This window comes from Acipenser ruthenus, chromosome 29 (assembly GCF_902713425.1).
Source record: "Acipenser ruthenus chromosome 29, fAciRut3.2 maternal haplotype, whole genome shotgun sequence".
NCBI lineage: Eukaryota > Metazoa > Chordata > Actinopteri > Acipenseriformes > Acipenseridae > Acipenser > Acipenser ruthenus.
Genome location: NC_081217.1, coordinates 194,522 through 220,000, shown reverse-complemented (window position 1 = coordinate 220,000; position 25,479 = coordinate 194,522). Strand labels below are relative to the sequence as shown.

General features: G+C 44.5%; 1 protein-coding gene across 6 annotated transcripts in view; it reads left to right on the top strand.

The window, feature by feature from the left end:
- Positions 1-25,479, top strand: part of LOC117432963 (RNA-binding protein Raly-like) — a 39,020-nt gene that overhangs the window by 5,114 nt on the left and 8,427 nt on the right. For all 6 annotated transcript variants that reach the window (XM_059003518.1, XM_059003520.1, XM_059003519.1 and 3 more), the window contains exons 2-4: positions 21,721-22,005; positions 23,186-23,258; positions 23,673-23,720. In XM_059003518.1, the coding sequence (XP_058859501.1) occupies positions 21,750-22,005; positions 23,186-23,258; positions 23,673-23,720 (377 nt within the window). In that variant the 5' untranslated portion in view covers positions 21,721-21,749. The remainder of the gene's footprint in view (positions 1-21,720; positions 22,006-23,185; positions 23,259-23,672; positions 23,721-25,479) is intronic.

Sequence of the window (25,479 nt, the reverse complement as noted above, 5' to 3'; positions counted from 1 at the left end):
GGGTTAAGGGTTAGGGGTTAGGGGTTAAGGGTTAGGGGTTAGGGGTTAAGGGTTAGGGTTAGGGGTTAGTGTTTACAGCATATTCTGTGGACTTGGAAGAGTAAAGGTCTCTGTGTCCAGTGTGAATTGTATGAAATAGATCTCCACCCTTGATTACCATGGGCACAAGGACTGCATTGTAAGACAGCGGTGTGCTCGATGTTGAAATGTAAAAGCCTAATGCAGGACGTGCTCTTGGTAAATCTGTTTTCAGCTGTGCTAGTTACTGAGGCGTGCAGCCTAGAATAATTCACTGTCGTCATAAAGGCAATTTATTGGAAGCTTAGGCGCTAGTCCCGTGGAAGAGTGACTCACTACACTGTCATATATACATTAGCCTCTGCATTCAATCTGCATGTACAGCACCCGTGTGTAACTGATCTCTGCTCCTGGGGTCTCTGTATTCCCAGCGTGATGGAGTCTCACACAGTGTTTTGAGTCAAAGGCTTGAGGGGGTTCATGTTATTGCAGTGGAGGGATGGAGGGGAGGGGGGTGGAGTGGAGGGGGGGGGGGGGGGTTCTGAAGATTTTCTGTAGGGCCGTGTTTTCCCTTATTTGGAATACAGTGAATTATTTTGTGATCTGCATTCTCTGTTAATTGTAATTGCCCTAATTGTTGTAATTGAAATGAAGAATTTCTTTGGTGTCTGTGATCCTACATCGTAGTGCTGCATTCATTTAAAATGCTAATTATTTTCTTCTTTTGGATCGTTGCCGCTCCAGTTTCTTAGCCGATTGTTAAAAATAGAACAGGATGTTCTGGGTTCTCCTCAATGAAGCATTTACTACGCTAATTAACTACTAATTAGCTAATGAGAAGAGCGGGTCTTACAAAGCACCTGGACCCTCTTTTGCAGAACCACCATTACCTCGCACTGCACTCCTGATTAATCAGTCGCAGTTAATGGCTTGCAATTGATTTTTTGAATTGGCGATTGCTGATTGCACTGTTTGAATTGATCCCACTTTAACCCCTAGCAAGCCTCCGCCTCAGACAGAATGCAGGTTCATCTCGGCTGGTCTGCATTTCCATAGGGAAGCGATGCAGTTGCTTTCCTTACATCAGTACTCCCAGGGTCATGTGCTTCCCTCAGAAATGTGTGATTTGTGGATTGTGGAAAGCATGTTGCTGTTTGAGGAATGCATTGATCAGGTGAATGCCTGAGGTGCTGGCTAATTGGTTTTCCTTATTGACAATCTGCACTGTCTCCAAAGATTGATTTAGTGTTTTCTGAATGTTTCCACTGGTGTCAACAGCAGAAAGCATGGCACAGAACATGCTGGGTTATTCTCCTTTACACATACTGAACAAAGATGAACTTTTAAGGCACTTTTTCTGACAGTATCCATAGCTTCTTCATGTTTCTTTTTTTCCTTCCATATGTAGTTATATGAGCAGGTTGGAAGTGCATCTCAATTGGAAAGTGGCAGCTTTTACCCATGAGGACCCATGTATGTTACCCGATAGGCATGAAGAGAGACACACTGCTGCAGAGAGACACGCTCCTGCAGAGAGACACACTCCTACAGAGAGACACACCTGCAGAGAGACACGCTCCTACAGACACACTGCTGCAGAGAGACACGCTCCTGCAGAGAGACACGCTCCTGCAGAGAGACACACTCCTACAGAGAGACACACCTGCAGAGAGACACGCTCCTACAGAGACACACTGCTGCAGAGAGACACGCTCCTGCAGAGAGACACGCTCCTACAGAGACACACTCCTACAGAGAGACACACCTGCAGAGAGACACGCTCCTACAGAGACACACTGCTGCAGAGAGACACGCTCCTGCAGAGAGACACGCTCCTACAGAGACACACTGCTGCAGAGAGACACGCTCCTACAGACACACTGGTTTAATGCTAGTTTGTGTGTTACAGTCACATGGTTTAATGCTAGTTTGTGTGTTACAGTCACATGGTTTAATGCTAGTTTGTGTGTTAGTCTCATGGTTTAATGCTAGTTTGTGTGTTACAGTCACATGGTTTAATGCTAGTTTGTGTGTTACAGTCACATGGTTTAATGCTAGTTTGTGTGTTACAGTCACATGGTTTAATGCTAGTTTGTGTGTTAGTCACATGGTTTAATGCTAGTCTGTCTGTTAGTCACATGGTTTAATGTGCTCTTTAGCTTGCTCGCTCCAGTGATGTGGTGTGCCAGGCCATTCTCATGCTTTGTCAGTACAGAGGTGGTGGAGAGGCAGTTCAGGAAGTCTTTCCAGGCTGGGATTGCTCCCTGAGGTCCTCATCAGGAAGTGTTTTCTCTGAGCACTCGATGCTCGGTGCATTCAGCACTCCTCAAAGTAGCTGAATCAGCACCTTCCTTTCTTCCTTTCTTCCGTTCTTTCTTTTTTTTCATTACACGCCTATGTTTGACAAAACAACAAACAAAACAAAAACCGTAGAAAGCACTAACTTGATGCTGTATCATTTCAGTATTTCATCTCAGGAATTAGTTTCAGCTCCTGTTTGATTTGAGCCTTTTAAAGGACTAGGGGTGGAAAAGAACTCTCCATCTTCCATGTGGTAGAAATGTAAAGGCAGCCTTTCTGATGATGCGTTCATCCTCCCTGTTCCACACAAGCCTTTCTATAGCAGCGCTATAGCAATCTGTACAGGTAGAATGTTGTCACTGGTCATTAAGGGCTGCTTTGTCACTAAAGAGAGTGTATGTTTCGAGACGGAGTGCCTGTCATCCTTTGCAGGACTGTATCCTTCTTTTCTTGCTGTTGCATGCTCTTTTTGAAGTGCTTAACGGAAAGGCAAATTGGTACGATTGGCATCAAACTGCCAGGATGTGATTGGCATCAAACTGCCAGGATGTGATTGGCTGCAGGTAAGTTATGGTGCATCTTGCAGTTTGTTGTCATTTCATTTATTGATTTAGTTTGCACTCGGCGGCCCTTGATGTATTCCCAGCTGAAAATGAAAAGAAAAATTGATTTGGAAGGTATCATTTTTTTAATAACCCCCCAGAAAGCTGCGAGGGGTGTAAATTATAAATGGAGTCATAATGAAATTTGTATAAAAGCGTTAGTCATGCAGTAAAATGTGTCAAACATTGCAGTTACACTGGCGTCTGAATCTCTCGGGTTCTCATTTGGCTGCTGGAGTAATTTGCTTCTCGAGTCAATTAACAGTGCAATTTGATAAAGGAATGCAAATGTTTCATGTGCGAGGAAAATAATTGCATAGTGGGAAAAAAATGTGTAATTACCATATTGTTTAGAATGAGTGTTTTTTTATGTTTGTTACAAAGTGTTAAATACTAAATCACAGGGGAGAGTCGTACTTCAACACATTTATCAGCACACTCCACCCAATGCTAACATCCGAGTGGGAGTTTATCAGCACACTCCACCCAATGCAAACATCTGAGTGGGAGTTTATCAGCACACTCCACCCAATGCAAACATCCGAGTGGGAGTTTATCAGCACACTCCACCCAATGCAAACACCTGAGTGGGAGTTTATCAGCACACTCCACCCAATGCAAGCATCCTAGTGGGAGTTTATCAGCACACTCCACCCAATGCTAACATCCGAGTGGGAGTTTATCAGCACACTCCACCCAATGCTAACATCCGAGTGGGAGTTTATCAGCACACTCCACCCAATGCAAAGTCTGAGTGGGAGTTTATCAGCACACTCCACCCAATGCAAACATCTGAGTGGGAGTTTATCAGCACACTCCACCCAATGCAAGCATCCGAGTGGGAGTTTATGGGTGTAAGGGATGCACCGCTGAACTGACCTCTGACATTCTCTGTTCTAAACTTGACATCCTTTTCCACCAGGAAATTCAACTCTTTGTCAATTCAGTGCTATATTTTTTATTTCATACTGACTTTCATCAGTTCTTGGAATAAGAGCACAGACCGCAAACCCATCTCCGTCAGCCTGTGCAGTTTTAGATGCTCTGTCTTTTTGAACCGATAATCTCAGTCATTTTATGATTGCAAACACTGTCCTGCCACCACGCCCGTCCGCTTACAGCAGAAAGCAGCAGCTGCAGGGAGAATTGATCAGGCTGCGGATGGGTCTGTTTCTTTTTCAATCAAACAGAAGATTTGATAATTGTGAGTGTGCTCCACTATAATGACTGTAATCTCAGGAGCAGAGTGAGTCTGATATTGCCGTGTTTGAATCATCACTTTCCCCAGCTCAGCGGATCGTTGCAGCAATTCTAATTTTCACTGAGCTTTGATTTGCAATTGATTTGTTTGTGATAATTCAATTGAAATGCCTGCTTCCTCTCCGCTACGAGAACGAGGGGGGGGGGGGGGAGGTGTGTAGAAGATTAAATGAAAGCAGATGTGGGTATCATAGCAGGTTATTGAAATGGGAGGGGGGGGGGTATTACAGTTGATCTCAAGATCCTTAGGCAGTGGTTTAGTTACTGGTACATGTGGTGCTAAAAAGTTAGTTTTTATAGAAATAATATAAATTAAGTCATTTGTAAAATGCTTGTTGATGAATTTAAGCCATTACTTTGTATTGCTACATTATTGTAACACTTTACATGAAGTGCCTCTAACTACACTGCGATTACTATGTAACTGCATATGTGATTACATAGTAATTACATTGTGATTACACAGCTGTGTGTATAAATAGTGTTATTACAAAAGAGGCTAGCCACTGACAACATCTTTCATTTTGTAATGAAACATGTTCAATTGTAACTGCAGAAGCATGTGTGCAGTGGCTGTGTTATTACACTGTCTGCGCATTATAGTACGGGATAGTTAATGTTCGATGTTACCCTGCAGATCTCATTTTTTATTTCAATACTGCGTTTGACACATTGGAATGCAATTCTCTTTACTAGTGCCAGTAACTGATTGGAAAATTACAGCAAACGTGCAAAAATAGACAACTGAAATGTTAGTGTGAACTGTTTTTTAGTAAGGCTTTAGTTTGAGTTGCATACATAAGTATTCAATTAATATGCAGTTAGATCGAGGCAATAGGCTTGCTTGTCATCAGATTTGGAATACTTTGATTTGATCATGTTGTTATTGAACTGCTGGCCACTGTTAACAGATGTTTAATACAGAGGAGCATCTATACCTCTTTGTATACCTTTGTATGCACATCCATGCAATATAATGGGTTTGCGTCTTTGCCACTTCAGTTGAGCACAGAAAAATGTTTTTTTTCCAGGTACTAAATGGTTAGAGAGCATCCACGCTTTCGTACTGAGAATATTATTTCGATCCTCTTAAGAGTTCTTGTGCTGTGAATCTCATTAACAAGACGTTATCTTGAGACCTTGTTCCACTCAGGTCCAAACCAGCTGTGGAATTGATGTGTGAATTGAACTGGGACAATACGAGAGCTGAACTGCATCCACTGCAGGGGTTGCTTTTTATATGAAGATGTTGCCTCCCAGTCCTGGATTAGCAGCTTCCTGCAGCACTATCATTTCCACTCTGCTGTCTTTCGCTGCTTTCATCTCACTGCTGAATTTCCTCACGTGCCAGCGGGCAGAGGGCTTCCACATTGCTGTATTTCGCTGCTTTCATCTCACTGCTGAATTTCCTCACGTGCCAGCAGGCAGAGGGCTTCCACGTTGCTGTCTTTCGCTGCTTTCATCTCACTGCTGAATTTCCTCACGTGCCAGCGGGCAGAGGGCTTCCACGTTGCTGGATGGCTGTTGGTTTTGGTTTCAGGTGCACCACACTTGTTTTCATCTCTCCTGGGAAGCTTGCTCGTTTTCTCCCTTTTGTAACAGTGAGAAGGCTTGGTGCTCAGAGCAGTTTTAGTTGCTTCCTAATGACAATGAGTGCCCCAGTCTCACTGACATGCAGATGATATTTCATTGCCACTGAGACGGGAACAAAGTCATTATCATTTTAATGTTGCGCCGTTGATGACGATTATAAACTACAATGTTTTGTGTTAAAACAATATATATATATATATATATATATATATATATATATATATATATATATATATATATATATATATATTATTGTGCATGTTTTGTACAATTGCTCTTTCTTTCTTTCTTTCTTTCTTTCTTTCTTTCTTTCTTAAGGCAACGTTGGCTCTGAATTGGACTAGGAGTTCTCTGCTGATGACAAGAGTAAATACTGTGTATGTGTGTAGAATGTGCTGGAGACGCTTGTTCTTCGTGTTTCTTTGTTAGACCGCGTTGCTCAGCTCAGATTAATCAAGGGCTGCCATTATTATCCCTGCTCTCGTACAGTTGCCTCTATTTTTAGATCTTTTTCCAAGGCCTCATGTGCCTTCACCATATGTTTCCATAATGTCAAATGTTAGAAGGCAACACTTTCATACTCATGCAGAACAGGACCTCTTTTAGGTGTGAAATCGACATGTTATCTATTACCCAGCCCTCTACCTGCAACACTGCATCCTTCTAGTGATAATTACAGGAAATGCATTATAGTTTACCACCTGAACTCACAGTGAATGAAGGAAAACGGAATTGCCCTTGGCTGATGCTTTCAGTAAATTCTCTTTATTTTAGCTTGCTGGCCTGTTTCGAGGTGAACTGGACTGCTGTCATGTCAGGGAAAAAAACCAAGGAGGAGATAAGATGACAGCAATTGTTTTTAAGGTGCTCAGAATAGAGAAGACACTAACATTATCGACTCTTAGAAGTGCAGTATCCTATTACTAAGCTCTGCTTTTAATTCTTCCCTGCCTGAAATAGCACTGGGAATAGCATACAGGAAGTGTCCGGGGCATAACATGACTCATTCCAGCAGTGCCGTGTTCATGCTTTCTGTGCGGACTCCAGCCTGGTGCATGTTAGTAAAGTCCACTTCAATTGCAGTCTGGGAACATGTTTTGCTTTCGTCGTTGTTTTTAGGGTTTTTTTCTCCGTATAATCGTGATGTCCCCCTTTCACCCGACAAACAGAACCAGCAGTTTGTCGGGTTCAACAGCTCCCACCTCCCCCGTTTCCATGACAACAGATAAAGCAGCTCCCTCGCTCTCTGGGGAGTGCAAGTGTTCTGTGCAAGACTGCATTCCATTCCATTGCACAGAGTAACTTTACCTAACCAAATACCCAAATACCTAACCAGCACAGTGTAACAAAGCACCGTGAAAGCATGGTAAAGCATAGCAGAGCATTGTGAAGCCCCCCCACTACAGAATCTCAAAACCAAAAAAACGTTTAACTTGTACTGTGCTGAACAGAAACAAAATATAAAAGTCTCCTACCCACCTCCCTCCCTCTCTCCCTCCCTACCCACCTCCCTCCCTCCCTCTCTCCCTCCCTACCCACCTACCTCCCTCCCTCCCTCCCTCCAAACCCACCCACCTCCCTCCCTCCCTACCTGACTGGTAGAGCTGTGCCTGTTTGTCCTCACTTCTTTAGAATGATCTCGTAATTATCTGCGATGCATTGCATCTGTTGCTAGCTGGAAATCCCACACTGTTAAGTGGTAGTTAAGCAGCATATGTCTGGTTGGAAAGCCTTCCTGATGAAATCATTTCCAATCTCTTCTAGATTAGGCATAGTGATTTGAAATCTAGGGCAGTGTCCTGTCTAATCCCACTTCATCTGAAGACTGATTTATAAAAGAGCCTTCACTTTGGGAAGTGATTCAGACACATATTTCCGCGTGGGCTGGATTTGAACAGGGCATCAATCTGTTGTGACTGAAATCCCTACAGATGAGTGAGAAAGAAAAAACAATCTCATTTAGCAAGACTCCCATTACCTTGAGCAGTGGAGCAGAAAAGAAGGTATCGTTGTGCTGTTTCACTACATGTGAAATCAATCTCTCTCAGAAGTACAGCTATGCGAAAAACACTAATGTGCAATAAATGTGTTATAAATACGGCTATGCGAAATACAGTCATGTGAAATCAATCACTCATAAGTACAGCTATGCGAAATACACTCATGTGAAATCAATCACTCTTATAAATACAGCTATGCGAAATACAGTCATGTGAAATCAATCACTCTTATAAATACGGCTATGCGAAATACACTCATGTGTAGTAAATGTGTTATAAGTACAGTATGTGAAGTGCACTGATGTGTAATAAATGTGTTATAAGTACAGTATGTGAAGTACACTCATGTTCAGGCTATTCCAGTGTGCTCATTTATATTTCAGCCTCAGTTTTTAAGTTATTGATTGTTTTTCTTTGTCCTCTTTTTTAACTATTATTATTAATATGATATACAGCTGCAGGATAAATTTGATCTTTTATTTAACGTCATATAATCAAAGAAAAACTGCAAAATGAAATTGCAAGAGTCCACCGGAAGCCATAATAGCGGTGCAGTTTTGTGTGTTAGATTTGGAAATGTCACATTTTTCAATTTTTGTCAGTTTTCCATTAAGTGTGTGGAAAAGTACAAAGCGGTGTGTAACTCAATACGTTAACGTCAGACCAAGACCTTACAACAGATCTCATGAACAAGTGAGCGAACGCCGTAGCAGCAGAGAAACCCAACAGGAACCCAACAGGAACTGATCAGGAATATTCAGCAGCAATTAACATCACAGCAGTGCAGCGGATTGAAGCAATGATGTCAGAGTTACCCAAACAGAAATGTCAGAGCCCTCAGATCCACTGCACAGTTTGTGATGATGCTCTCAGAACATCAAAGAGGAGCAGAGAGAGAGAGAGAGAGAGACAGAGAGAGAGAGAGAGACAGGGAGAGAGAGAGAGAAAGAGGGAGAGAGACAGAGAGAGAAAGAGAGAGAGAGAGAGACAGAGAGAGATACAAGGAGAGAGACAGGGAGAGAGAAGTGGTTTCAGGGCATCGTTTTGAAATAAAGAATTAGGACAAACAAGAAAGGAAATCTCTAGGGGAGATGAAAATGTAGGCATTTACATTTCAAAGACAGGGTGCAAACAAATGATTAGCTAGTGTTTTAACCTTGCATCCTAGTTAGGAATAGAGAAGCTTTCTTTCCCCCGAGAGTAGTGTAGTTCTTCAAGTGCATGAGGAGCAGGGATCCCAACCCTGTGGTCAGGTGAGTGGACTTTCTGAGAGCATCACAACAAACAAGCACTGTGCTCAGTACAGCATCCAGAAATATATCTAATGGTAAAATGAATCATTGCTAAAATGTACCGCAGAAGTTTGAGTTTTAAAGTAATCAAGACTCAAGCCTGGATTAAGTTGTTTTAACAATGTTCCCATCATAAGTTGTCAGAAATGTCAGTGGTGTTTCACTGGCTTTATACTGAGCAAGCCATGGGCATTAGCTGTTGGAATCCACAGTAGCTGGTTTTTAATTTACAGTAGAAAACAATGCGATGTGATATAATGAGACCAAAGCCAGAGCTGTGCCTAACCCCCCTCATGCTGGTTTGTATTTGCTGTGTACACAGGCAGGACAGGGATATTGAAGGGATTGTGTGTGTAATGATAGATCCTCTGCTGGGTTTAAACAGCTCTGTGGATTTTCATAACTTCTGTGTACCCGTGCCCTGATTTAAAATAGAAAGGTGACTCCACTGTAAACGGCATTGGTACCAGACTGCTCAATCACACATTCAGCTGCACATTCATGAACCCTCTCTGACAGAGTGGTGTCTATTTCACATGAAACAAATCCCTTCATTGTCTACAGCCGGAGATGCATATCAAGTGTCACTGAGTTACTGGCGCGCTGTCTTTCTGTCTATCGAGAGGACCCTGTGTCCAGTCCTGATGAAACTTCAGTGTCTCAGGACCTGGGTTAGGGTTAGGGTTAGGGTATCTGCCTGTATGTCAAACGTACATTTTTACATGGATATACTGTGCAGGCAGGTCATGGTGATGTCACCACTTATTTTGAACAGACTCCCATCGCATGAAGCAGTTTGAGCCATTTCACTTTGCAAAGTCAAGGCACCAGCTTGTTGGGAGAGTTGCTCCTGCTGCTCCAGTCCCATACCTTCATTGGGCAGCAGTGTGGAGTAGTGGTTAGGGCTCTGGACTTCTAACCAGAGGGTCGTGGGTTCAATCCCCAGTGAGGGACACTGCTGTTGTACCCTTGAGCAAGGTACTTTACCTAGATTGCTCCAGTAAAAACCCAACTGTTTAAATGGGTAATTGTATGTAAAAATAATGTGATATCTGTATAATGTGAAATAATGTATAATGTGATATCTTGTAACAATTGTAAGTCGCCCTGGATAAGGGCGTCTGCTAAGAAATAAATAATAATAATAATAATAATAATTCGCTGGAACGCTGCTGTGAATCCGACTGAAAGTGCTGAAACTGAGGAATGCTGGAGCCAGCAGTTGTTGGTGCCCATGCCTGAGTCGGCAGCTGTCTTCACAGAGGCCAGAGTCTCAAGTCCAGCCTTGTGTCCTCCCTGATTGGGGGAGAGGAGGGTGTATCTGCATTAGAGCTCCTCGTATCAGGAACAATGAAACTCATCACAGTGAGATGTATCGTACTGGCTTCAGTGATCCATGCAGAGTCATGTTGCAGACAACGAAAAAGCATGCCAGCCTTTACAAACTCCTTTCAAACGCGTCCCTTTCGGAACGTTCAGAATGGGGTTTCAGATGATTCGTATTTTACAATCTCTTTTTATTTATTTTGTAGATTTTTTTTAAGTAGTGCTGTATAACATGATTAAACCAGTTCAGCAATGGAGCGATCTGGAATGTTTTGAAGGGGGAGGGAGGAGGAGATTTTGTGTTGCTGCAGATTAGCTTACAAGCATATGGGAGCTGACTCCTTCAGCATGTCCTGCACGCTGCACCATGCTAGGAACCTCGTCTGCACCCCTGTACGCTGTACCCCTGTACCCCTGTACCCTGTGCCCTGTACTCCTGTACCCTGTACACTGTACCCCTGCAGGCAGGAATCTGAAAGGCACAGAATCTGGGACCCAGGCGATGCATCGGCAATATGTGCAACCAGGATTACTTCTGTTTGTGCTGCTCTGGCATTACCTGCTGTACAGACATAAGAAGGATATGACAAAGAGATTAACAAAAGAATAAAGGTTGCATGTTTCAAACACAGCAGTGCTAGTCGGTGACCACGTGTGTGGGGGGGGGGTAGTGGGCAAGGCTGGGCGGAGAAGAAAGTAGAAAGTACTTTGTGTTAAGAGATAATAATACAGAACAACAGCAGCGTGCAAGAGTGACTGGTATGCAGAAAGGTAATGCACACAAGGCCAGTCCTCCTCCACAGGAGCCCAGGGCAGTGAGCAATCCTCAGGCTGTGCTCTCTTGCTACCATCAAGCAGCATATTGCACCCGTCAGTGTTATTAGGAGGGCCAGCAGCCATGCCGAGCTGCACTGTGCAGTAGAGAGTTCTTAACTAATCCCTTCAGGACAGGAAAGGCACTGGCTGATGAATGAAGTGGGCTGTGATTTAAGTCTGGATTAATATGGGTTTAGGCTTGATGACTGACCTACAGTATCAGGCTCTCTGAATTTCTAACAGGATTGTGGTGGTTTCCATTGCCTTTGGTCAGGGAAAAGGGAGGATTCAGCAAGGTCCTGTATCCCTCAGCAGTCAGTGGCAGCTAGCTGATGTGTTCATGAAGTAGTTGGCTCAAGAAATGTGTGACATCTAATAGGGTCACTGCTACCCAGATGCTAATGTGAAATCTAGGAGGACAGGAAAGATAAACTCCACACATTCAGGATGCCTTGATCAGCTGGACGGGCAAGCGGTGCTGACAGACTGGATGTGGAGATCCAAGCAGATCAGCCTGTGTCATTCACTTTGTGGTTACCTGCTTAGCAGTGTAGTGTTCTTGTCTAATTAATAAACAGTTGGTACAGCGTCTATAGGTTCCTTCAGTACACTGATGCGAAGCACAGCCTGCCCTACAAGAAGACGGTTTCGGCTTGACCCAAGCTGGCCAGCCTTGGCCTGGGTAACAAGAGAGCCCTCCCCTTTGGACACATGTAGCAGGCCCGCCCAAGCCCTGGAGAGTGTGAAAGGAAGCGAGTGCAGTAAAAACAGGGAGCCTTTAGGGTGCATTTCACTGCCCCTCTGAGTGCATTTTATCAGCATGCTCCAGCAAGCCATTCCGCACACTAGATTTAAAATAACACCCAGCCTCCAAACCCTGTGCAACTGCAACTGAGGAGACCAGGTGCTGAAGCCAGCCCTGCTTCTGTGCACGCATCCTAACCTACAGCACACTCCGAAATGTATAATAAGCGTGCTGTGGGGAGTGCTGTAGTCTGATCAGTGTAAAGGCTACTCAATCGTAAGCAGTTACTCCCCACCTGTGTAGAATTCTGCATTTTCTGAGCCACTTGGTTTTTCTCCCGGTAAATAAGCTAATCGTGAATCCATTATGATAAGTCATTATTAATGATCTCACTTAATTTACAAGTCTGTCTCCTCTCCTGTCCCAGTGCCCTCCCGAGCCCTGGGCTTGCTTATCTTTGTTATACTGGATCTGGTCTGTAGACTCATTTGAATTCAGCACCAGATTTGCCATTTATACACACTAATAAGCAAGCTGACCTTATAAACACAATCTAATCTCTCCAGTTGCTTATTGTACTGTATTTAAAATAATGAACCCTTATCTAGCCAGATAGTTGCACAGCCATCCTGTCACGTGACTTTAATAGCTTTTCATTAGCATAATAATTATGACTAATGACAGTCTGCACATTTGTGACAGCGTTTAGATCAGATGTGTGGATCAGTAAAATATGGGACCATCAGAAACTGATTTCTACTGAACTGCAGGGAATTAGCTGTCTTTACATATCGCTCTGTAAACCCCAGAGCGACACTGAACTACTGTGAGCACAGTGCGATGAGGCCTTTCTACTGGGCTCAGCGTGGCTGTGCTTGGCTAGCCTTTTATCTATCTAAAAGTAGGATAAACAGACTATAGATCAGTTTCCTTTGTTTGAAGTCTTTACAGCCTGAATAATAAGATTCATGGTACAGGGAGATGTAAATGATGATCACAGAAACATGGATAGCAGTCTGAGAGGAAGAGACTCCAGAGGACACAGCCATGCTCTTGATCATTTGGAAGTGTAGAGTACAAAGAGAGAGGTACTGATGTCTTCATGCTGGCTGCATCAAAGGTGCTTAGATTGCCTTCATGAAGAGGCTCTAGATAGAATAAGCATTAGTCCTGTGGGGCAGGTTATGAAGAAGTCTTGATTTTCTTTGGCAGGAGGTTCTCTGGTTGACATTGTCAGGTTTCTCTGGCAGGAGGCTCTCTGGTTGACATTGTCAGGTTTCTGTGGCAGGAGGCTCTCTGGTTGACATTGTCAGGTTTCTGTGGCAGGAGGCTCTCTGGTTGACATTGTCAGGTTTCTCTGGCAGGAGGCTCTCTGGTTGACATTGTCAGGTTTCTCTGGCAGGAGCCTCTCTGGTTGACATTGTCAGGTTTCTCTGGCAGGAGCCTCTCTGGTTGACATTGTCAGGTTTCTCTGGCAGGAGGCTCTCTGGTTGACATTGTCAGGTTTCTCTGGCAGGAGGCTCTCTGGTTGACATTGTCAGGTTTCTGTGGCAGGAGGCTCTCTGGTCGACATTGTCAGGTTTCTCTGGCAGGAGGCTCTCTGGTTGAGATTGTGTTTACCCAGCAGGTGGGAGTAAGGTCATGACATTTACTGATTTCAGTTCTCAGGGGGGCTGGAATGAAGACCCAGCCGACGAAGCAGCGCAGCATGTTTGCTCTCCTCAGTCAAGATGTACAGTTTGATTACCATCAAATACATTGAGCAGCTTCTTTCAATTAAAATGAAATGAGCACTCAATCAGTTTCTTCAGCGCGGCCTCGTCAATATGTTATGACAGTGGAAATACTCACTCACACACACTCGCACACACACACACACACACACACACACACACACACATATATATATACACAACCTGTCTCAGACTTAATGATGCCTGAATCTAATTACAGAAAGGCTGATTTAACCAATCTCTCTATCTATCTATCTATCTATCTATCTCTCTCTCTACCACTACACAGTGGAATTCGTAGTTTAAGATTTACTTGCCTGTTCAATCCCTCAGTGGCAGACAATGCATACTGTAATTACATTGAAGGATGGTGTTTGAAACACAGCAGGAATTATAAGCTTCAGTTTCTTACACTGACACAGAAATAATGCAAGTCATAAGCCCACTCATAACACTTGAGTCCTCTCCTTCACATCATTTACAACTGCCCTACACTGGAGAGTAATCTTCAGACAAGGCTTTTCTGGACTGCTTGCATTCACAGAGTGGTGCTTGTTAAGGATATTATAGAGAGAGAGAGAGAGGGTGGGAGAGAGAGAGAGGGAGAGAGATAGATATAGATCTGTTTTAAATTTGTATGAAGACAAGGGAGTTGATGTTGACAGCTCAGATTTGCAAATTAGATTTGTCACGAGAAACAAGAAAACATCTTCTTAATTGGCTGTAGGTTTGCAGTTTGTGCACGCTCGGCTGAAAATAAATTTGACTACCTGGGGAATTGTTATGGATCGTTTTCATTTGAGTAAGCAAAGTTTGTTACTAAAAGAGCTGGATCTATATCGCGTGCTGCCTGGACGCAGAAGTGGGGAAAGTGCTGGTTGTGCTGGGTAATTAACAGGTTTAACTAATTATACACAAAGAAAACACTGGAGAGAATGGCAGCACAGAGATACTGAAGATGAAATCTCCTCTGAGAGCACAGAGATACTGAGGATGAAATCTCCTGTGAGAGCACAGAGATACTGAGGATGAAATCTCCTCCGAGAGCACAGAGATACTGAGGATGAAATCTCCTGTGAGAGCACAGAGATACTGAAGATGAAATCTCCTCCGAGAGCATTGCATCTGTTGGTTGTGCTTCATTTGCTTCAAAGGCAGCCAGATAAGCGAGCCCCAGTGTTAGTGGATGATGCCGATTGTATCCAGCGAGAGGGAGGGGCAATGCAGCAGGGTTCTTCACACTGACCCCCTGTGCCTTCCAGTTAGTTGAAAATGCAAGGGTGTAGCTGCATTCCCCTAGACCTTAATGCAGAGAGAGGGAGAGAGAGAGCTGTGTCTGAACTCATCCATTATGTATTGTGCATGTGAGATATATCCCCCTAAGATACACTTGAAAACAAAGCGAACCGCAGAATTTTCAATGTGTTTCGCTTTTTCCCCTGATGAAAAAGTTGCAATAGTAATGGACTGGCTGGCGTGGTTTGTTGAGGGTGATATTCTTGTTGCTTTCAGCCCAGCTCACGTTTCTTTTTTAAAGAGGTTCTACACCATAGTTACTGTTTGAAGTCCTTCTTATTCTGCTGTATTATTATACAATACCTAAGTGTAATTTGATAGAATACACTGCAGATGAACTGCGAGGAGCTGCTTGTGTCGTTTGCTTTAGGTTTAGCACGCGCGGCTGAAGAAGCCTTGATTAATGGAGCAGCACTGAACCGGAAACCGTGGCTGTCCTTTGAAAGCGCTGAAGATAAAGCTTGGGATAATGAACCACAATAAGACAGATGCAGGGGTCAGATTGTAGCGAAGCAGCGTGGTATTCCCAGGAAACGCAAATTAGAGGCTCGTAGCTGCGTGTGGAGCAGATCGGTCCCGGGGGAACTCTTAAACTGGAACTGCAATTGACAGCATGCGGCACTTAAACACACATTAAATATTCTGGCAGAGGTCTCTCTACTGATGTCTGGCCATCAATAGAAAAACTGAATATTTCATTGGATACCTTTCCACTCCTAAATTCCACTATCATTCATATAATGGTTCTAAATTCCACTATCATTCATATAACGGTTCTAAATTCCACTATCATTCATATAACGGTTCTAAATTCCACTATCATTCATATAACGGTTCTAAATTCCACTATCATTCATATAAGGGTTCTAAATTCCACTAGTCATTAATTTAAGGGTTCTAAATTCCATTATCATTCATATAAGGGTTCTACATTCCACTAGTCATTCATATAAGGGTTCTAAATTCCACTATCATTCATATAAGGGTTCTACAGACTAGGTCCAGTGCTTAAATGCAGTAAGAAGCCAGGGGGGTCCACGCTTCCAAACAGGCTTTTCTTAAGTGTTAGGGGGCTGTTTTTAAAATTAATTTCAGTTTTGCAGAGGAATGGAGGAACATTTTGGAAATGAATTTGGCAACAATCCGCTCCCAGAGATGCTTCTTGCATGTCTGTGGAATGAAGCCGATGCTGCATTTAAGGTTTCAAATCTTTTTTATTGTCAAAACGTTGATTTTTTTTTTTGTGAATCCACAGTATGTACATTCTCTGCTGTTGTGTTAAAAGGTTCAATAATTCTACAGGATGTACTTCACGTGTCACCTCCCCAAGAAAAATATACTGCTGGATTTCACAGACTGACTTACATTAGAATAAAGAACCAGGGGTATAGAGCCTCCCTGTCATTACTGCTTGAATGTGCTGCTCACTGTGTATGGTAAGGAGTGCAAAGTCTCATAGGCACACTGCAGCACTGCTCAGATGTATGTGGCTTAATGTTTAAAAACAGAGCTCATCGTTTTTGAGTGCTATAAACAGGATGCCTTGGTAACCACTCGTTCAGTAATGAGGCAAACCCAAAACCCAAGCCAGGCCTTCATCTCTCTGAAGTTAGCTGTCGGAATTACCTGGAATTCGGTGTTTGGCTTCATTACCTTCAGTAATGTAAAAGCTGACCTGGGCAGTTTGATTTGAGAATTAGATTTTAAGCATGGGCATTACGCTGATTGGCAGCTGTCATTGCCAGTTTAGTTTCCAAAGTAAGCCCTGTGCAACTATCGCGTGTCCTTAGCATTTCCAATATAGTGCATGCAAATCTCCTGTGCTTATGTCTAATCCAGCCTAGCTGTGCAAACACGATCAGACTGTGGCTTGTATGTGCGGCACTGGCTTTGTGTGTGGCAGCATGGGGCCGTATTGATCCTCCAGGGTGTCCCGATGGAAAGCACAGCCTCTTTCCTGCAGGGCCATCTGTTTATCGGGGGATTGGAGAGTGAGAGTCCTAATGAAGAAAGTATTGATTTCCCATAAAGGGGTTTTAATCAAACTCCCCTGACACATCTGGAGGAACAGGGCTCAACTCCAGCACCAAATTACTCTTCATACACCGGCCATTTTTCAAGCCCGGTATAAATGAACCTGCCCCGTGGATAGATGAGAGTCTGTGTGCCTCGTACATCATGGAAAACAAGAGGAGGAAAGCAAAGTGACTGGGACTGGTGCAGTGAGTGTACCAGGCTGGGGTCCATCAGCAGGCATTTCCTTTGCAGAGCAGCAGAGCTGAGGACACAGTGCAGCCCCTTCTCAAACCCTCACAAGCCCTGACTGCTCATCAGCGTGGCTCCCTGCTATTTATTACCCTCCCAGTCCCAAATGGGGAAACTGCTAAGCATTGAAACACAGAGTGCAGCAAACAGCACTGGTGTCACCCCCGCTGCTGCTGTGGGAATCACATTACCATCATCTGATCAGAGGCAGCATGCCAGCAGCTGGCTTTTTAAATGCAATGAATTGTGTTGCAGGTTGGATGCTTTAATTAGGTGCTCTAGTCTTCCACTTTCACCCGCTGGGCAGATTAAGCTTGATTTGCATGTTTCTAGTGTAGGAGTGTTTGGCACAGAGCGTGTCCTTGCTTTACCCAGAGCCGCCTCACAGCTTTAGTACAAAAAGTCGAGGTAAAATGAAGTGCACAACAACTGTAATAGCATTGTGATGACTTCCTCAGCAATGCATGCTCAGTGTCAGCGGGATTACAGTTCTGCAGGCACCTGTCCTCTTCTCTTCAGCAGCACAGCAGGGCTCAGCTCCAGACCAACTTTGCCCTTCTGTTTTTCGTTATCAAGTACGACTTTTTTGTTTTTTGCAAGAACACACAAGAAAAGAGATCCAAGTCAGGTTCATTTCACTGGCGTTGCGCTGAGTACAGCCTGACCGTCCTGACTTCTCAACGCTTCTATCAAGTCAGGTTCATTTCACTGGCGAGGGCTTCAGCCACTGTACATAGAGTCCCCAGGGGAGCTGTGTTATGTCATTGCATCAGTCACATACCAGCATGGTGCAGGCTCTGAGCCCTGGCGTGGGTCTCTGTTATTGTGTGTCATGCAGCCCTCCACCCAGCTTTTGTTCCAACCTGAACTTTACAGGTTTTTTTTTACTGTTATCTAATAAAAGTTGCCCCTCCCACTCCCCTTCTCACAATAACAAACAACAGAAACGTTTCTATAGAAACTTTATAGCCAAACTGAAATGTCAGCACATTCACCGCTAGTCATTGAGGGGATAGTGCCAGACAGGCTTCCACTGGATTAGCCTTCCACCCAGGCAGATGTCCAGTCATCCCACAGAGGTTTGCTTTCATCCAGGTTGAGTCCACCCTTGTGTGGTTCGCTATGACCTCCATCTCCTATTACCACAAAGAGCTGAGCCAGTGGTGTGACCCGGCAGTACGGATATGAAGGGAGCGGGTTTGCTTTATGAGAGCTGAGTAAATATAGATAAGCTGAGAAGGGCTCGGGGGCCAAACACAGAGCAATATCAGAGTTTGCACTCCAAATCAACTCTGCCGGCAGCTCAGAGCCAAGGATCTTCATCTATTTGATGTTTTAAACTTAAAGCAAGAAAGGCAGTGCGCAGCCCTTAGCACGGCCGTAGGCTTCACAGCCTGCAATCAGTTATCAGGCTCTTATGTAAAGTGAGGCTCTTGCCGGGTAGCTGTGCAGAGTTTATCGAATCCACCAGCTCAGGCCTAAGGCTACCCTAGATCGTAACAACAGGGTTTCTGAACAAAGCTAAACATCAGAGGACATTTTATTAACCTTGTGTTCACTACAAGCAGAAAGATGATTTGTTTCATTAGTTAGATTTAAAAGAAAAAAAGTTATGTTGTCTGCCAAAAGGTCAGTTTGTTGAAAGCAGCACCGCTTAGTTTTTTTTGCTGCCTCATTAAGATATGTGTAAAGTAAAACACATCAAATAAAAAAAAGGATTTGACAAATAAAGCCGTCTATAACTTCTCAATACGCTGCAAATAACCTAAATGATATATTTTTGCAGCAATTCTCCAGGCTGCTATTGCAAAGTGAACAGCTGACTGGATGGATCTTAGAGGTTCATTCTGCAGAAACACTAGCAGGGGCATCTGAGTAGCTTCCCTGAAGAACACATGCTGGGCCCCAGAGGCGACGCGCTGCACAATCTAATGGAAGCACAGCGGGCAGGGTCTTCAGTCAGCTGTCTGTCACATGCATTGAGTGACAGCTACAGTAGCAGCACTGAACTCAATGGAAGGAAAGTTGGGGCTAGTTGCAGAAATGGTGCTGTCTCTTTTGTGGTATGGGGGCAGTACAAAGTACAGAGTACAGATGCTGTGATCTGCTGACACCTGTATATTGAAGTTTCTTTCAGTATTTCTAAATATGCAAAGTTGAACACATTTCATTACTGTCCCACAGAACAGCTGAACAGGCTACAGTGCCCATCAACCTGAGATAGACTTCAAATAAACTGCTGCTGAGGTCAAAGGAGTGTTCCAATGTGAAATCTTCACAGCCCCCCACCCTCTCTAACGCAGCACACTCACTCTCACTGATCCTCTCTCACTATCTCTCACTCTCTATATCTCTCACTCTCACACCACACACCCTGAAACGCAGCCCTATTCTTGGAAGTCATGTCTTATCAATCACGTCTCATTAGAAGTCACAGCAGCTAGGGTAACATTTTCTGAGCTGCATGGCTGAGTACAAGCGTTTGTTTTGGCTGATGAGAGCCCCTTGTCTGCTAGAAAGTGCCGCCTCTGCAGTCAGTGTTTTATCAATTGATAACTCCTGGGGAATAACAATCGATAGGACTTCCTCCAGGTATTGATCAGGTGTTAAAGCAGGCGGGGATATGATGGACTGCGACCTTCACACTGTCTTCAGGGCTGTAAAGTATTGCTAATTATTGTGCTAAATGGACCCCTGGAGTGCCGTGCAACAAGCAAGACATCAGAGTCATCGCAAAGCCTGTACAGGGCTGCAGTGGGGAATTGCACGCTCTCTTACTGAATCGAAAGCTTCTCCATCATGCAGCACTCCAGGGTGATGCAGATCACTCCCCTTCATATCTTCTGCTTGCTCTTTAGAATGTATTGTAATAACCCAAAAGCACTTCTCCTCTTTGCTGGTATAGGCTGCACTGTGTGTAGGCTGTGTGTGCCCCAAGAATGTGTTATCTTTAACATTATTATTTATTATTATTTATTTCTTAGCAGATGCCCTTATCCAGGGCGACTTACAATTGTTACAAGATATCACATTATTTTTACATACAATTACCCATTTATACAGTTGGGTTTTTACTGGAGCAATCTAGGTCTTTTCATGTCTAAAGGGTAAACTAACTTTGGCTCGGACACAAGGAAGCTAGTTTGGGGGTCTCAGCTTGGTCTGCAGGTCAAATGACAAAGCTTTGGCCCAGCCTGGCACAGCTTTGCGGTTTGTGCAAGAGAGAGGCCCAGGACAGAGCTAGAAACCAGGGAAGCTCTCATGGTGTCCTGCCAGCACGAAGCTAATAAATCATTATCTTTATGACTCCTGTGCTTTCTGTCATTGGAAAAGAGTGCCACCTTGTGGCAAGTGTGCCCGTCTCTCGACTAGCCTTGCCCACCACTGCTACAATTCCACCATGGTCAGCTAGCTGTATTCATTAGAGTATGCAGCGCATCCCAATAAGTGTAATGTAAGTGGATCACACAATGCATCTCTTTAGTGACAGCGTCTCAGGAGCTCGAAATGGGATTTAGGATGTCATCGGATTCTCAATGTACAGTATGTTGTATGAAATGAAAATGTAAAACACTTATTGAAGGATTTTTATTGTTGTAATTAAACAACTTTATTCTGATGTTTTTGCAATAAAGCTCTAAAGAGACGTCTTGCTGAGGCAAGCAGAGCCATCCAGTCAGCATTACTGAAGCTACGCATGTTTTCAAATGAAGTGGCCTCAATACAAAAAAGCTTCACAGCTGTCAGTCCACACTGGAATAGCTGCTGCTGCACTGATAAACACAGGGGCAGTGTTAACAATGAAAAGATAACACTCAATGCATTGAGACTTACCAGCACATGGCAGTAACCAATCGTTTCTTTAACAGTCTGATTTAGCAGCTGCAATCTGAACGCCTGAACAATTCTCCATACAGTATATCCAGTAACCTCTCTGTGTGACACGCCCTTCTCTTCACCTGTAACCTCTCTGTGTGACACGCCCCTGTCTTCACCAGTAACCTCTCAGTGACACGCCCCTGTCTTCACCAGTAACCTCTCTGTGTGACACGCCCCTCTCTTCACCAGTAACCTCTCTGTGTGACTCGCCCCTCTCTTCACCAGTAACCTCTCTGTGTGACACGCCCCTCTCTTCACCAGTAACCTCTCTGTGTGACACGCCCCTCTCTTCACCAGTAACCTCTCTGTGTGACACGCCCTTCTCTTCACCAGTAACCTCTCTGTGACACGCCCCTCTCTTCACCAGTAACCTCTCTGTGTGACTCGCCCCTCTCTTCACCAGTAACCTCTCTGTGTGACACGCCCCTCTCTTTACCAGTAACCTCTCTGTGTGACTCGCCCCTCTCTTCACCAGTAACCTCTCTGTGACACGCCCCTCTGCTCTCTTCAGTGGTTCCTTTCTTACATGGTTTGTTTTGTCACTGCTATGTGATTACTAAATCTTTCTTTTTTTGGGGGGGGGGTATGGTACAGGCCTCCACCACAACAGCAACCCCATCAAGATGTCCCTGAAGGTACAAACCAGCAACATCACGAACAAGAACGACCCCAAGTCCATCAACTCCCGCGTCTTCATCGGGAACCTCAACACGGCGGTGGTGAAGAAGTCCGATGTGGAAACCATCTTCTCCAAGTACGGGCGCGTGCTGGGCTGCTCCGTGCACAAGGGCTACGCCTTCATCCAGTACGCAGGCGAGAGGCACGCCAGAGGGGCCGTGCTGGGCGAGAGCGGCCGTGTGCTCGCTGGGCAGACACTGGGTACGAAACCCTTCTTCTCCTTCCTGTTTAAAATAGCTTTCAAATATAAAAGCTGTTGGTTTTTTTCTGTGTTCTCTCACACCACACCACACCCACCACACTACACCACACCCACCACACCACACCCACCACACCGCACCACTCCTCACCACACCACACCACACCACACCCACCACACTACACCACACCCACCACTCCTCACCACACCACACCACACCACTCCCACCGCACCACTCCTCACCACTCCTCACCACACCACACCCACCGCACCACTCCTCACCACACCACACCCACCACTTCTCACCACACCACACCCACCGCACCACTCCTCACCACACCCACCACACCACTCCTCACTGCACCACACCACACCCACCACACCGCACACACCCACCACTCCTCACCACACCACACCCACCGCACCACTCCTCACCACACCACACCCACCACACCACTCCTCACTGCACCACACCACACCCACCACACCGCACCCACCACACCACTCCTCACCACACCACACCCACCACACCACTCCTCACTGCACCACACCACACCCACCACACCGCACCCACCACACCACTCCTCACCACACCACACCCACCACACCACTCCTCACCACTCCTCACCACACCCACCACACCCACCACACCACACCACTCCACACCACACCACACCCACCACACCACACCCTGCCCTGCCACAATTATGCTTTATCTACTCGACTGATCTAAAGACCGTCAGTGCTGAGAAGTGAAATTTAAGAACTATCACTAAAGAGAGAGAGAGAGAGAGAGAGAGAGAGAGAGAGAGAGAGAGAGAGAGAGAGAGAGAGAGAGAATGAGTTAATTCACTAAACATTGATAAGATATAAATCAGCCTCGGTTTGCTGCAGCCTTACAGTAGGATAATGAAAATACAGCAACCTGCAGAAAATCCTTCTGTGCATTCACAATGACAATAACATGCTACAATAATGCCACCTAGTGTTTGAAGGGCTTTATTATAAACAAGCCTATGCCCCCCCCCCCCCCCCCCCCCCCCCTCTCTCTCCCCCTTTTTCTTTGCACTGGCCAGACAGATGAAATCAGGTCCGCTATTGTTTACAGCACATGGGGATCCTTGCAGGCTCCAGTGGGTTAAGGAAGAGCTTAGAGAGCAATCCCTTTCTTTACTTTTCCAGATATCAACATGGCAGGAGAGCCCAGACCCAACAGACCCAAAGGGCTGAAGCGATCAGCGTCAGCGCTGTACAGGTATGTGTGGAGTCTCCTCCTCGCTGTGCAGCAACCCCAGGTTTAGTGCAATGAGACAGAGAGACAATGAGCATTTCTCATGGGCTCCTTCTGTCATCACCACAGCAACCTTTCTGCACCCAGATCATTCCAAAAACACATCAGCTTCTATATAGCATACCACACACACACACACACACACACACGCACGCACACAAACACACACGCACGCACACACGCACACTCTCTCACCACAGTAAACTGCAGATACTAGATCTTTCATGTTCCTTCTCTTGGTAACAATCCCTTCCTCTAGCAGATGGTTTGCAGTTTTAGTAAAGCCCTCAGTCTCAAGCACTGGGCTGGGGGAGCTTCTCTTTGGAAGTAAGGGTGAGGAATGGGTCCTTTTTCATTTCGTTTTCTGTTTTTTTCCAGTGGTTATGACTTTGACTATGATTACTACAGAGACGACTTCTATGACAGGTATGTGCCACTCGTCACATAATGTTACACACGGAACCAGCACACTGAGTACTACAGTGCTTCATACTCTTATTCATATCTGAGTACAGCTGCCAGATATAGCACCTCTAACATTAAACACAGTCATGAGATAGATCACAGAACTGAGAAGAACAGCACCTCTAACATTAAACACAGTCATGATCACAGAACTGAGAAGAACAGCACCTCTAACATTAAACACAGTCATGATCACAGAACTGAGAAGAACAGCACCTCTAACATTAACACAGTCATGATCACAGAACTGAGAAGAACAGCACCTCTAACATTAAACACAGTCATGATCACAGAACTGAGAAGAACAGCACCTCTAACATTAAACACAGTCATGATCACAGAACTGAGAAGAACAGCACCTCTAACATTAACACAGTCATGATCACAGAACTGAGAAGAACAGCACCTCTAACATTAAACACAGTCATGATCACAGAACTGAGAAGAACAGCACCTCTAACATTAAACACAGTCATGATCACAGAACTGAGAAGAACAGCACCTCTAACATTAAACACAGTCCTGATCACAGAACTGAGAAGAACAGCACCTCTAACATTAAACACAGTCCTGATCACAGAACTGAGAAGAACAGCACCTCTAACATTAAACACAGTCATGATCACAGAACTGAGAAGAACAGCACCTCTAACATTAAACACAGTCATGATCACAGAACTGAGAAGAACAGCACCTCTAACATTAAACACAGTCCTGATCACAGAACTGAGAAGAACAGCACCTCTAACATTAAACACAGTCATGATCACAGAACTGAGAAGAACAGCACCTCTAACATTAAACACAGTCATGATCACAGAACTGAGAAGAACAGCACCTCTAACATTAAACACAGTCATGATCACAGAACTGAGAAGAACAGCACCTCTAACATTAAACACAGTCATGATCACAGAACTGAGAAGAACAGCACCTCTAACATTAAACACAGTCATGAGATAGATCACAGAACTGAGAAGAACAGCACCTCTAACATTAAACACAGTCATGATCACAGAACTGAGAAGAACAGCACCTCTAACATTAAACACAGTCATGATCACAGAACTGAGAAGAACAGCACCTCTAACATTAAACACAGTCATGAGATAGATCACAGAACTGAGAAGAACAGCACCTCTAACATTAAACACAGTCATGATCACAGAACTGAGAAGAACAGCACCTCTAACATTAAACACAGTCATGATCACAGAACTGAGAAGAACAGCACCTCTAACATTAAACACAGTCCTGATCACAGAACTGAGAAGAACAGCACCTCTAACATTAAACACAGTCATGATCACAGAACTGAGAAGAACAGCACCTCTAACATTAAACACAGTCATGATCACAGAACTGAGAAGAACAGCACCTCTAACATTAAACACAGTCATGATCACAGAACTGAGAAGAACAGCACCTCTAACATTAAACACAGGCATGATCACAGAACTGAGAAGAACAGCACCTCTAACGTTAAACACAGAACTGAAAAAAAGCAGAGAAATTGTTTAGGCAGACGTCTGATAATTCAGAGTTTGGATTCACTGAGAATAACATGAGTGAGAGCATGCAGGTAATACTGAGCTCCCCAGTGTCTGGTAATAGAAACGTGGGCGCTGAGATTTTCCCTGTTCTGCGAGTGGGTTTCATGCAGCACATTGCCTTGCGAGCGCAAGGCTCTGTAATTACACTGATTAGGGATTGGGATTCC